Consider the following 14740-nt stretch of genomic DNA (forward strand, 5'->3'; position numbering starts at 1 on the left):
GAGTGCAGGGGCATTTTCATAGAATCATAGAATGGCTTGGGTTGGAAGAGACCCCAAGGATCACCAGGTTCCAGCCCCCCTGCCACAGGCAGGGCCACCAACCTTCATTTTTTACAAATCATGCCATATAGTAATGCTGTAGTATTAAGGCTTTCACTTAATGTCAATTCAATATTAAATCACTTTCCATTAAGCATTTTCAGGGCCAGTTTTATCTGCAAAACTCACTGTGAAAGTTACCCTAACCTCCAAACAGTTTGTTAATGAAATGCTTATGGTGAGTGTACTTTAAGCCTCATTCTGGTCATTAAACCTGAGTCTTATCCAGACATCACTGCTGTAAAACTATTTTAGTAAAATCAGTTTATGACTGGTAGTTAGTTAGTTGTAAGAAGTATTTTCAGAAAGAAGAAAAACTGAGCAGTTTCAGAAATGATAAACAACATGTTTGCCCTTCAAATCCAGCCCCGACAAACTATATATAGTTAGTTGAAAGATGTATAGCCTTTATGGATTGGGATTTGGAGTTGTGCTGGATTCCCATGGACTACACCCCAGCAGTCACCAGAAGAATATCATTGCTTATCTCTGTAGCTGACCTCTTCTTCAGAGGATCCAAAGACTGAAAACTGTGGGTACTTAACACTGAAGGAACATCTGCCAGGAGAAGCTGATGGTATTCTGTTAGGGGACTGGGGTGGCTCCTCCTCAACCGTTCTTTCACTAGGATTTCAATCTGCTTCCTCTGTTAAATGTTGGATTTTCACCATAAAAAGCATAACTGCAGGGCCACAGTATGGTAGCACGGCAAGATGTACAACAGCATTGCTTCTTGTGTATGTTCTTAGCTGTTGCAAGTGAGGAATATTTAGGTTTTTTTCAGCCATAGTAAAGAGTCTGAAGATAAATGTCATCATAATTTTAACAGATGAAGTACACGGGACTAAGGAAAGAGCATTAGGAGCCATGATACTGTGTCTAATTGGATATATACTAGTTTTGCTACGTATCTGAAAGCCAAGTTTGCTGTATTTTACTTGCAATTCAGAATACTGTTAATATCCTTCATGAACAGGTTACAGTGTACACTGTTATGCATTCTTTGTAGAGTGGAAGACTTGTTAATATATGAACATTTAAAATAGAGATGATAATATGTTGCATACACCAGAAATGCCTATGAAATATAAAAGGATGAATTATGTTACATTTGTCTGTGTTCAGTGGTTGAACTTTTATTATGGTTGTCATTTGTTTTGGATTTTCTGTGTTTTGTCTGTTTGTTTTAAGAATCTTGTGCACTATATAATATATAATCATTTTATAAAATACTACCATCATAAAACTAATTTAAGTTGTTCCTGTCACTGATTGAAGACAGACAGAAAAAAGCCTCAGAAATAAAAGTAAAATTCTAAACCCCAATGATATCAACTGTATGGCTAGTAACAGTAGAATTATCCTTTTTTTAAGGCCTATAACTAAAAATACATTCAATTTCCATCAGAAGGTTATGTGTTCCGCTGAAATTGGTGAAATTTAGTATTTAGTAACTACTTCAGAAATCACAAATGGTGACTAGAGCTACTTGCATTAGAAAAAAGTCACTTTTTATACACTGTAGCATCACTCAATAGGAGGTTTTTTTTTTTTTTTTGATGAAGACTTTATCTAAATGAATTAAGAGATTAAACTAGAAGGAAAGGAATCATTTTGAAGGTTTTGAACCCAATTGGAACCATTTGTGACATCACAGAAGGAAAGGAAGGACCTTGCGTGCTGAGATCCATATGTTGTATAGAAAACTTCTGGTGTTAGGCTTCAGTGTCCTCTTGTCTAACTACATTTAAATATGAAAGAGAAGTCCATCACCATAAGGAGCAGCCCTTGCAGAACCCATTAGATACTTGGAAGAGGTTTTTATCACTGACACTTAACCCGTGTTTGTTTTGTTTTGTTTTTCCTATAAGAAGCAGGATTTGAATCAATTCTGCAAAACTCTTTTAATCAGTATATATAAAATAGTCTCCATATGCTTCTTCCTACAGAAGGATGCATATTCAAAGCATTATTTCTCTATATGCTTTTTTCTACAGAAGGATGCATATTCAAAGCATTATTTCTTAGTAGTAGCAACGGAGGGGTTTGCCAGCCAAAATGGTATTTACATGAGGACATAGGAAATACCATGCTGGCAAAAGCAAGCTTTGCTAGCGAACTTGTGCTGTGTAAACTCAATTTCAATTGGCCATTGAAGATTTAGTGAAGGCCTCTTCTGAAGTACATATGTCTTCGTTCTTTGTTTTGTTTTGAGAAGTGGTTTTTGAAAAGAGAAAGTTTTGTGGATTACTCTATATTGAATTATGAGCATGGCTTAGGCTACCAGTGTGGAAAACAGGGTTGCTTTGCTAAGCATCACACATTGCTCTATTGGCATAGAGAACCAAACGTGTCTTAAGACAAAGAAAAAAAATGATTGAATAAAAGTGTTAATTTTCAGAAAGATCAGCTTTTGTCCCCAGAGTCCTGTTAATTTAATTTGACTCATTCCCCTACTTAGATTATATAATTCATACTTTTTGTTCTATCTTCTGCATTTTGCAATATTCTCCAATATGAACTGCCTTTCTGGTATTGTACATGTTATAGTGTTACTGCACTATGAAAGTACTTTTTAATAGTAAATCTTTCTTTTCTTTATAGAAGCATATATTCTAACAAGTCAAATATTTGCAAAGTTATGTATTTCAGTATTTCTTTTCCTTATACTCTAAGCCCTTTAAGTAAAAACGAAACAAACAAAAAAAATTTAAAAACAACATTTTGTATTAAATAAGAACTGTGGTTTCTTGAGATTTTGTTATAACAATGTACATTTTTAAGATACTGAAGTGATTTTCTAGGATCTGTTAAATGAAATGCTCTTTATTTATTTAAATGCACATAGAATCATGAAACTTAAGCTTATGAGACAAATAGTAGTGAAAACAATATTCCAATTAAGAATTTTCCAATTAAGAATTTCCTGCATTTTATTAGATTTCAAGAAAGTAAGGATAAGTTAAGCTTTTTATTCTGGTAAATCAATTGAGTATTCTGGTAGATTCAGTGTGCAAATTCAGTGTTGTTGTTTGTTTGTTTGTTTTTGGTTTGTTTGCTTTATCTGTGTGTGTTGCTGTTTTCTTCGTAACACATTATTTTACACCATATGTAAAATAAACATGCTAACTTTTCCCATGTCTATGACTGTTAAAGGCCACTCTTTAAAGAAAATGTAATGTAAATGGATTTTAAGAATAAGGTTGAAGTTTGGCATCAGAATAAACAGAAAAGTTCAAGATTTCCTACCTTAATGGAAACCTTTGAAATAAAGCGTATTTAATACATGTTCAGTAGAGATACTCAATGGAAAACGTATCTTTCTTTTTAACTACATGGGAAGTATGAAATAAAGTAAGCTGAAAGTTCAGAGCTAAAATACTATGTGGCAGCTTTATTTTCTTTTGTTAAGGTAATTTAATTTCCATTTGTAGTGCATTAGTGGCAAATGAAGAACTTAGCCTGGTCTTACGGACCTTTTTGAGACTTCCTGACTTTCTCCTTAAGAACAAGACAAATTCTCAGTTCCTAATTTTATCGGAATCTTGAACGTTTTTCTTCTGAACTCACTGAATGCCCTACCCACTAGACTTCTAAATCTTTTCACATAGATTTCACTATTATTTTGGCAATATGTTCCATGCTTTTCTTCGACCATTCGTTTTCACCTTGGCCTAATGTCCAACTTTCTCCTTCCAAAATACTGTTAATCCATTTCAGCTAAGGTAACTTCATCATTTCAAGAATCTCTACGTATGGTGCATTATATTGCATCTCCCTAATTTCTGAGCATTTCAGGGTGTTCTTTTTCAAATTGATTAGTATCATAAAATCATAGCATCATTTCAGTTTGAAGAGACCTTTAAAGGTTATCTAGTCCAGCTCCTCTGCAATGAGCAGGGGATACCTACAGCCAGATCAGGATGCCCAGAGCCCCATCCAGCCTGACCTTGGATGTCTCCAGGTACGGGACATCCACCATCTCTCTGGACATCCTGTTCCAGTGCTTCACTACCCTTACTGTAAAAAACATTTTCCTTACATTCGATCTAAATTTCCCCTCTTTTAGATTGAAAACAATTCCCCTTGTCCTCCTACAACAGACTGAGAATAGGTGAACATGTGAATTATGCAGTTTATGTTCTATGCTAGAAAACACCCTGTTGGAAATACAGATTCAATCCGTATTGCTGTAACACTTCGTGTAACCTTTGCCATGTCTCTTATTCCTCAGGTGCCTAAACCTCTTCGTTTAAAGGGTAATGGTTCTGTTATACTCCAGAGGGTGTGACTGATAATTGCTTTAAATCTTCAAGAATGTCTGTTATTCTGCACTGTTACAGACCAGATTAACTGATAGATATAAGGAGTTAGATGTAGAAAAATGAAACAAAGATGAAACTTTTTGCCTGCAAAATGGACTGTTTCTCCTGATTTCATTGGAGATTTTTTGTTGTTGTTGTTGTGGTTTTGTTACTTTAGTAACAGATTTCACTAACAGACTACTTAGTTTTGTGTTAATTTTAAAATTTTCTGTACATTCTGAAAATTTTCTATTGAAGTAAATAATAAGCTTTTTCTAGGATGCAGTCTATATGAGGTAATATTTTTCTGTGACTCTGTGTGGGATGTTCAGGGTAAACACAATTTGACATTAATATAAGTGATGACTGACTTTAGCAGAAGAGTTATTCACTGTCTGAATGGTGAATTTAGAGTGGGATTTCCTAAGAATATGTAAGAGTTATGTGGAGTTTATCCAGGTACTTTCTACTGTCATAAGCACAAAAGCTGTTTTTCTCTGTTATCAATTTTGTTAAATCCTACTGTGCTACATATGTATATAGATATAGATATATACACTCAGTAAATGTAGCCATACTCTCTAATTGCATTTTTTTCTTTTTTTCTTTTTCCTTCTAACTAGAGTCTGTGTGTATTTACACCACCAGGAGCTAAAGAAGGACAACCACGGCTCATTCCTGCAGGGCCCATTGCACATGGCACTACAGTATCTGCTTATGTAGCCAGATCCAGAAAAACGTTGTTAGTAGAAGATATTCTGGGGGTAAAAAACTTCCTCTTTTTAATGAGATGAATGTAACATATTCTTAGAATGAATATTTTGATGCTGAGATTTACTGAGCTGAATGTATAATGATATAATTTACATCTGTGTCGCTACCAAGAAAATAAGTTTAAGTTTGGATTAGCTTTATCTAATAAATTCAGAACATCTAATTCATTTCTAAATTATTTTTTTTTGTGTGTGTAATAACATCTTTTTGTTGTCAATTAATGGAAGTAATGATATCGTAGTCACTTGGAAAGAAAAATAAACACAACTATCAATCAAAACTCATGTCCTCCTGGTCTTGAAATACTCTGTTGTGCCAATCCCAAACAAGAAGACTTCCATATAGTCAATCAAAGTCTGATTTAATTGTACCACTTTGCTTGTACTGACACGAATCTCCATCAGAATTCTGATTTTTAGACAGGATTTTGATCTCTACTTACACTATTGTAAAGCCAGAATATTTACATTATCAGTAGAGTTACATCAAAGGCACACTAGTGTAACTGACAGCAAAATTCTGGCTACTTTTTAAAAAAAGGATTCAGGTAGTCCTCATGAGATATTCTGATAATTTCTGGCAATCTGTATGTTTGTCCTTCTTAATTTTTTGAAAAGCTTAGTTCCCTAGTCATGAATTTACAATTATATCAAACGAGCAGTTAACTTATACTGTATGGAAGAACAATTTATGATCAGCTGGTTGTGAGAAAATCAAGGAAGTTTAAATTGGTCAGTCTTCAGTGTTTTCTACTCTTTTGAGGTCTTTTGATCCAGAATAAGAATCTCTGAATAATCAGATCAAAACTGAACATTTCTATTTTTAAATGTATTTTTTAAAGTACTTCCTTTATTGGGCAAACCAGGGCTATAAGTGGAATACCAAATACCTGATGTGAACACATTTAAACAGAAACACACACACACACACGCACACACACACACAAAAAAAAAAGCAGAAACAGCTTTCTGTGTAGTAGCAATTGGTACTTACCTGGACTATAAGATGATTATATGGTGTTTTTCATTCTTTAACATATAGGGTTTAAACACATACGGTGTTTTTCATTCTTTAACATATGTCACAGGTAATTTCCAAGTAATGTCATGATGAGCTTGTATATGAAGATTGAATATTTTGATTTTGCATCCCTAATAACATTAAGGAGAGTTACTGGGGAAGAGTTTTGAGCTATTTGCTGGTTTACAGCATCAGATTATCAGCAGAAGTCCAGACAAATTTTCTTCTTTGAAATTGTTTTTTTGGATGAGTGTAGTGATCGTGCCAAGATGAAAAGCTTAACTTGCTTTTACTGTGACGTTCCAAATTGTGAACGTCTGCCAAGGCTATACTTTATTTGTATTCCTGTGTATTCTGGACTCACACAAACTCATGAGACCTCTTCTGTGGAAAACATATAGGTGCTTCCCAATCTCCTTTGCCTTAGAGTTTGTGTGAGGCTATTTGTTCACAGTCATTCAAAACAGTTCTCATTTTGGTAATTAAGGTAGAGCTTACTTGTTTGGGAAAGGAGGGGATCCCCTACCACAGTGTTATTGGGTTGGGGAAGTTGTAGTTTTCCTACGCAGTCTGCAGGGAACATCTGGTAGGAAACACGTGTGGAAGGACTGGTGTGGAATCAAATGTGCCTAACATACTTTAGGTTGGCTAGCTACTGCTTTGCTGACAATAACATCCAGGTAGTTTCTCTTTGTGAGTTTTCCCTCCTGAGGGGTTAAAGTTATGAAGTCTTGGACATTTCCTACTTAAAGCAAAAGTTATTCATTTGGGCTTTTTATAGCAGCTGGTAGGCTATTTTTAATGTTTATTTCTATAAATTTTGCACGGACTTATTCAGGATGCATAAGCAAGGGAAGAGGATTTTACTGTCATGCATAATTTTTTAGGAAAAATGTTTTTCTCATCAGGAGTGAGTTGAGGACTGTAGCTTGGTATAATCTGAATCCTTAGCCTCAGGTTTTGATTTTTATCCCCTTTCAAGCACGGATGGCTGCTTGGTAACAATGAAATCTGAGCACTTCTTAATTACAGATGCTTTAGGTTTTGTTTTGTTTTGTTTTCTTTCTTAATCTAGACTGGGATTAGTAGTGAAGTGCTGGTTTTCCTACCTGCTGGATTAGAGAAAATGTATTATAAAAGTAAACCCGCAGCTGACCCTAATATCAAAAATTATTCTAACTTTGCATCAATATGTTTATCTGTATATATAAATTAATGCTGAGAAAATTTTTTTGTTTAATTTTGATAGTAAATGTCTTAATGCTAAATTTAAATTATGCTGAGAGTTAGGATTTGTAGTGAATTCTATCAGCAAACATTGTGAGGCAGATTTGCTCAGTCAAGAAGAGGAGAAAAATACCAATATATATTTTATATTGATGTTACAATATTTATGTTTTATCAGATTATGTTTACTTTTTCTAGGATGAGCGATTTCCCAAAGGTACTGGACTGGAATCAGGGACTCGTATCCAATCTGTTCTTTGTTTACCAATTGTCACCGCAATTGGTGATCTGATTGGTATCCTGGAGCTTTATCGTCACTGGGGCAAAGAAGCCTTCCATCTTAGTCACCAAGAGGTGAGACCCCCACCTTTTGTAATTTACTCTGAAATTCTCTGGGTTTATCTGAACTGAAGAGTAATTATTCTCACAGAAAAAAAACAGAAACTGTGCAACAAAGAGATATTAAAACTAGTCCTCCCAAGGAAGAAAAAAAAATAGTAGTATTTATCAAGTATATTCTGTAATGAATGTATCTTAGTGGGGTGTTTGTATGTTAGCCTGGCAGTTACTACACGTAGCTTCAGCCTCAGTGTCTCAGCTGGTGTCTTTTCTCTAGTAGACAGAGATCATGGTAAGGGACTGGATTAGTATGGTGGTGCCAGTGTCCCTATACACACAGCAAAGACAAGATATTCACAGAAAACCAGGCTTCATTACTTCTGCTGCTTACTCACAAAATATTTATTTTTTAATGTTATCCCATTACATTAATCAGTCTACAATTCATTTAGTCTCAGACTTGCATTTTTCTATGCAAAGCAGTGTGGATCTTTTATATTTATACTAAATACCTTCTTTAACTGAAGTTCATTAATGTTTTTCCTGTAAAAGACTGACTGCTAAATAAAAGTATTTTATTAGTAAATTAAAAATATTTAAAGGTCACTTTTGAGTGTTCTAAATCATTCTTTTGTTGTCAGGTTTCAGAAAGCCTTTGAATACTGTTAGCAGTTTTTATAAAATCTGTACAATGTGTTCTGTTTTTAAAAAAATAGTACGTGAGAGGGGGAATGCAGTAGCAGAGCTCTTGTACTTACGTCCTCTGTGTTCCTATAAAGCTCATATGTTTCAAGGACAGGAGATCATGTGTAGTAACATGTCTTAGTTAACTTCAGCTTACATGACATTTGCTTGAAATGTTGCCTGGAAACTGTCATATTTAAAAGTACTAGTCCTGCGCTGAGGAATCGAGTCTGGTTCTTCTGCCACCAAAATGGTAGTGAAAGAGACAGTGCCTGTTTACAGCTGGAATTAGTTGTGGCTGAAGAGACACAGCTCCAGAAAGACATTAATGAATATTTTATTTCTGTAGCAGGTATCTTTCAAAAAAAAAAAAAAAAAAAGTATGTAATGCAGTTTTTAAAGTCCTCAGCTTGTGGGATGTTTGTTTTAGTGTTATGTTTCTAATCTGATGAGTTCTTAATATAATAACATTTCTAAAGCATTGATAAGCATCTTTGCGATACAAAAAAGGAGAAATGTTCTCTTGTGACTGAATGCACCTTACTGATACTGAAGCACTTGCAAGTATACTGAGACTTTCACAAAATAAGAGTATTCCCACAAATTGTTTCTGCCTATGTTCACTTACCAGCTGAATAGGGAAAACTATAAGGTAACTTGTATGATATTTTCAAGATTTTTTCAGAATGCCTTCTCTTCTGCTTCAGGTTGCAACAGCAAATCTTGCATGGGCTTCAGTAGCAATACATCAAGTACAAGTAAGTTTGGGTTGTTTTTCATTTTTTTCAATTTGTAATCCTTCTGTCAGAGCTTGATTGGTCAGACCGCAGAGTGTATTCAAATCTAAGCAGTGAAACTAGTGAATCATCGATTTAAGCTCCTTTTCAGATCCTGGAAAAAAATATGCTAACTTTTCCAGTATTCACTGAGCTTGTTCTCTTCCCTTGCAACCATGGATCATATGACTTAATAAATAGTAGTTCTACTATTGCTTTTATTTTTAAGGAAAAAGAAACTTTAGCAAAGTAGGTAAATAGTTATTAAATTGGAAATGGAAAAAAAAATGTGTTTTTTTCCTTGTAATAAGGTAACTGCTAGGCCAGCTGGTTGCTTTCCTCCTCCCATAGTAATAAGTTTTAAATTATTAGGTGTTTCTGGCTAAGGTTGCTTTAAGCCATCTTTGCTGGCTGCTTTATGGTCCTACTCCCTCTAAGGATGCTTCATGCTGTTCTTATTTGGGTGCCTAATGACGCTCTGCATACTGATAGCTGCTATAGCAAACCCCAACAGCTTTACTAATAGGTTTTTTTCCTTCAGCTAATAGAATATGGTAACACCAAAAATTAACCTATTCCATCAGCCTATGGAAGATGCTGAAATAGGTTCTTCTGTCAACTCACAGAAGGGAGATTGTTGCATTCTTTTTTTTCAAGATGTCTTTCATGCATCTTGCAAAAGACTTGCACGTAGTTTCTTGCTTTTCTTTTTAGATTAATATTTGCCACCTCAGTGCTGGAAATCCTTGACTTTGTTTAGGATGATCATTCACCCTGGAACATTCAGAAATAATGTGCTGGCCTTGTTTATTGTGCACTAAAGCTTGTTCAGTGTTCATTTTCATTCCTCTCCTTTCTGTCCTTCCAGGCCAAAGCAGAAGGCTCGCTCTGCCCAATTCTTGCCTGGGAGGAATGTGGGAGTTCTGATCTGGTGTTAGGCCTTGCTTACTAGACTAGTTAACATTTAGATAGCTGTGATTGAAGCCCAGCACACAAATCCAGCTTTCAATTTTTGCAGTGCTGAAATATATTTATAAACTGTGAGTTGTAATTTTTAATACAAATTAAGTGAATAGACCACACGACTTCAGTTTCAGTTTCCCTCTGACTTCAGTGATCTCCTGGAACAAATGATAATGCAATCTGTTCTTCCAGGTGTGCAGAGGTCTTGCCAAGCAGACTGAACTGAATGACTTCTTGCTTGATGTATCGAAGTAAGTACAGAGTCATAGGATCACAGAATGTCCTGATGTGGAAGGGACCCACATGGATTATCAAGTCCAACTCCTGACTCTACACAGGACCACCCAAAATTCAAACCCTGCGTCTGAGAGCACTGTCCAAATGCTTCTTGAACTCTGGCAGCTTGGGGCTGTGACTACTGCCCCGGGGGAGCCTATTCCAAAGTATGATTTGCGCTATGATCTCATCAGCCTGTTTTGATGAGCTTTCTAATTTGACTCTTTTTAATTACCTGATTAACAGTGCAGCTCACAAACAGGCGGAAAGGCCCACCTCAAAGGGCAGGCAAACTTCAGAGCAAGGGCAGGAATGAATTATGTGGGTGATAGTGGCATGTAGCTGTTTTCTGTTCTTATTGCAGGAGAAAATGTAATATCCAATTATGATGTACAGAATTTAATCAGTCATGTGGTCTTCTGCATGTCAGTTTTTGTCTTTTTTCTCTCTCCTGTTGGAGTTAAATGTGGCCTTCTATGAAAAAGTAGCAAATAGGCTTGGTGTCTATTTTCATGGTCAGTTTTAGAAGGTTTGAAATGATTTTATGAAAAGTGAGTTTGCTTCCGCCCCTCCCTCCCCTTTTTTTTGTTCTCTCTATATACACACATGCATAAGTATACACACTTCAAGGCTGTATCCTTGAAAAATTGGGATTGCTGCACAATTGTTCTTCCTCTAAAGAGCCTGGAGACTCTGTTTTCATTTTCAAACTGTGCACGGTATGTGTTATTTTTTAATTTCTCATCGCAATAAATGTAGAGATTAAGCTGAAAACCCTGTAGAAGTATGATAGTTTGGGCTTAGATTTATGAAGTCAATATAGTGTTCTAGGTAATATGCTTGTCCTTCATCCTTTTGTCTTTGTTGCTACTATAAGCATTTTTAAACCATAGAGATAGCTGTAAAAATGGGCACTGAGGAATAATGCTTTAACACGCAGGTGCTTTAGGTCTTGATGAACAGTTCTCAGGTTGATGGGATTAGCAGTTGCTCTAACAAGAAGATAATCAGCTTGCTTTTTAAAATGATCTGTACCTGTTCCTTCATGGAAAAGTTTCTATTCAGTGAGAAAATTGATAGCATGCAATGTTACTGGGACATCTCCTGTAACATTTTAGAAAAGGCATAGTATGCAGTGTCTCTTCATGACCCTGGAAGTGTAAGACTAATGTAGCGTATGCCTTTTTATTCAGTAGACACAAACAGAAGTGAGCTGTATATATGTTCAAGGGCATTCCTGGGAACATTGTAATCCAAGGGTTATTAAGACTTGGCATGTGAAAGATTTAGAATTCTTTTAGTAAAAGTTTGACCTTTATCATTCAGTGTTCTTGACTAGTTACCTTGTCACTGTGAAACAGAGAATTGAGATATCACTTTTTTTTAATTCTGTATTTTCTTTTTTAATCTCTGTTTTAAGTCATAAGATCAGTTGTCTGCAAGTACAACATGCTACATCTGGGCTAGCAGAGAACAAGAGAATACTCACTTAGAACTTCATAATTTTTTTCATTTTAAATACTATTAAATGTTGGGCAGTATGACATTAATTTAGCTGCAATGCATAGTATTCAGTAGTTATCACTACATAATTCTCTATGCATAAATCTGATGAAATATTTTGAAAGCCTGTAGATAGTGTATATCTGCAGTCAGCATCGGAAAAAAAAATGCGTGCTTTTTTTTGTTTATTTGTTTTTGTCTTCTGGATTGCTTTTCCTTTTTTGCATCACTTTTAAAAATTTTAAGTGTGTAAAAGATGGCAAAGTATTTTGATACATTCTTGGCATTGCTCAGCAAGGACCTGTTAAGTCCAAGGCAGGCAATGCTTGGTAGTCCTTTTCTTTTTTTTCTGTAGACGTCTATCACTGTAGAATAATGGCTTAAAGGAACAGAGCTAGGACCATTGCTGAATTCCTTTGTGCTGTAGAGAGCCAGTTAATGATTTTCAAGGTGTAGTTGCTCTTCTCATCTGTTTGGGCTAAACTGTTCAGTGGTTGTGAAAGAAGAGCCAACAACAGTCATTTGAGAAGTGTTTGACTAAATGCAAAATATTTATTGACTTTTCTTTCTCTACAGAACGTATTTTGATAATATTGTTGCAATAGATTCTCTACTTGAACATATAATGGTGAGTTTTCTTTTTCACTTTTAATTTTGTTAATCATTGTTATTAAAGTTCTTCATTCTCCTTTCCTTGAAGTAAGACACTACACATCATTGAAATGTCTGAGCTGTTTATAACAAACACAATACGAACAGAATCAACATCTCTCTGTGGACGAGGAAGGGAAGGATCAGCTTGATTTTGGTTGTTGCAACAATTTCATTTTACGGCTCTCATAATTAATGACACAACTGTCTCTGAACTATGCAGTTTCTATTGTGTGTTGAAAGTTTTAAAATTGTAACAAAAAGGCTTCTGTTTTTGTTTCAGCTTGTTGTTCCTTCTTCCTAAATTCAGTTTTCCACGCGCTGCAAAACACTCATCAAGAAATTGTTGTCTATAGGAAGGTTGAGAGTTCAAATGTTACTTCTACAGTATTTGTTCTAGCTACTGAGTGAGCTGTTGAAGACATGACATCCACTCAGCTCTGCAAAAGTATCTGTACCCATAACAAGTGTAACAGTCAGTCAATATTTTATAAAAAAACATGGAAAAAAACCCAAACTTAAAAGACTAAAGCCAAGTCTATTGAAATAGTTAATATACTGTATTTAATCAGTGAATTATAGTATAGTTCAGAAACAGAATATAATTTTCTGAATCATTTTCAAATTTTGAATTATTTTCTGAATGGTATCTACAAATATCTGTGGACTGGTTGCCTGTAGCACATTTTAAGTGTTTACAATATGAATCGTGCTTTTTAGCATTAGTCATATTCATTAAATAATGCAGCTGTTTTCCCCGAATGTAAATCTTTATCATGTCCCTGGTAATATTACTTCAATCTGCATATTCAAATATACTCACCAACAGAGCTCCAATGCATACCATGATCTCCAAAGTGATGCTCTTAGCCAGAATATTCGAGGACAACAAACTAAGAATGCAAACATTGTAAAAGTGGTTTTTACTTAGAAACCTGAATTAGTTATGGAAAATACTCTGCAGTGTTTGCCTTATTCTTGTTAATACATAGTCAAGACTTTTGCACATTCTGAACATTGATTTTTCCAATTCAAATGAACTGCTTAAGAATGGCTTAACATTTTAAAGAATTGGTGTAATATAGCATATGGCATTGAGAACAAATATTGATATTCTTCCCAGCTCTTCCCTATGAAGAGAGGTCTGGTGGAAAACACAATTGGCAGTAAAATATGCTTATTCTTTCCTTGTCTCTTCCAACAGTTGGCTGCATCCTCATTCTGCATTTTAACCTGCATACAAGTTTCATACTCAGCTTCCTTTGTAATCTGTAGGAGTTGGCTGTTTCTCAGGTCAATTAATTGAATTACATTTGCACATTTATTGCCATTTTTGGAAGGAGTGCAATTGTTTTGTTATGTAGCATATTCTGTAACTCAGAATGAGAGAAGAATGACAGTAGATTTCACCTCACCACTTCACCCTTCAGAGACTGCACTAAATGTTAGATTTGCTCATATAATAATAAAGATAACAGTACTGGGACTTCAGAATTCTTATCATTTTCATTTACATTAAAATTCCACAGTGAAGTTAGTGCTATAAAGGCTTTCTTGAAAATAGCTGCAAAGAGGAGAGCAGAAGTTCAAATTGCCTTTTTTCAAGTGGACCCTTTCTCTTTTTTGTCCAAGTATATGTTCACTCCTCTGTTTTGAGCAAAGGAACAAGAAGTTTGAGTGGTCAAGATCTTTAAATTTCTTACTCCTCTAAGCAAGTAGTATTTCTCAAGAGTTACTTCTTAGCTTGCAATCTCCCTGACCTTCTCTGTGGTACTTGACTGGATGGTACCTTGTGGGCTTTATGTAGCTCAAGGGGAACCTGCTAGGTCTCAGCTTTTGTGTAAGGACTGCCACAAGCATCAGGAGATTGCAGCTATTTCCTGTGCTGCTGCACACAGCAATCCATCATGACATTTCTAATTTTCCTGCATTTATTTACTTTTATGTGCCACAAGCACTAGTCTGTTATGTCCTTCTTCATGGGATATTTAATACCAATATATTTGCATTGAAGACAAAAAAAAAAAAAGGTCAGAATTATTCTTAAGTATTGCTATAACTTGTCTATTTAAAATTATGTGAATGTGAAAATTTTTAAAAATAGGGAGAATGGTACCATTCTGA

At 35.2% G+C, this 14740-nt stretch overlaps 1 protein-coding gene across 16 annotated transcripts in view; it reads left to right on the forward strand.

The window, feature by feature from the left end:
- PDE10A (phosphodiesterase 10A) overlaps nt 1-14740 on the forward strand; it is a 361041-nt gene that overhangs the window by 310216 nt on the left and 36085 nt on the right. For all 16 annotated transcript variants that reach the window (XR_002436713.1, XM_021391100.1, XM_021391098.1 and 13 more), the window contains 5 exons: nt 5027-5167; nt 7623-7778; nt 9155-9205; nt 10379-10437; nt 12542-12593. Coding sequence is in view for 15 of the 16 variants with exons in the window: in XM_021391100.1 (XP_021246775.1) it covers nt 5027-5167; nt 7623-7778; nt 9155-9205; nt 10379-10437; nt 12542-12593 (459 nt within the window). In the remaining variant the exon portion in view is untranslated. The remainder of the gene's footprint in view (nt 1-5026; nt 5168-7622; nt 7779-9154; nt 9206-10378; nt 10438-12541; nt 12594-14740) is intronic.

Source organism: Numida meleagris, chromosome 3, assembly GCF_002078875.1.
Source record: "Numida meleagris isolate 19003 breed g44 Domestic line chromosome 3, NumMel1.0, whole genome shotgun sequence".
NCBI classification, from domain to species: Eukaryota; Metazoa; Chordata; class Aves; order Galliformes; family Numididae; genus Numida; species Numida meleagris.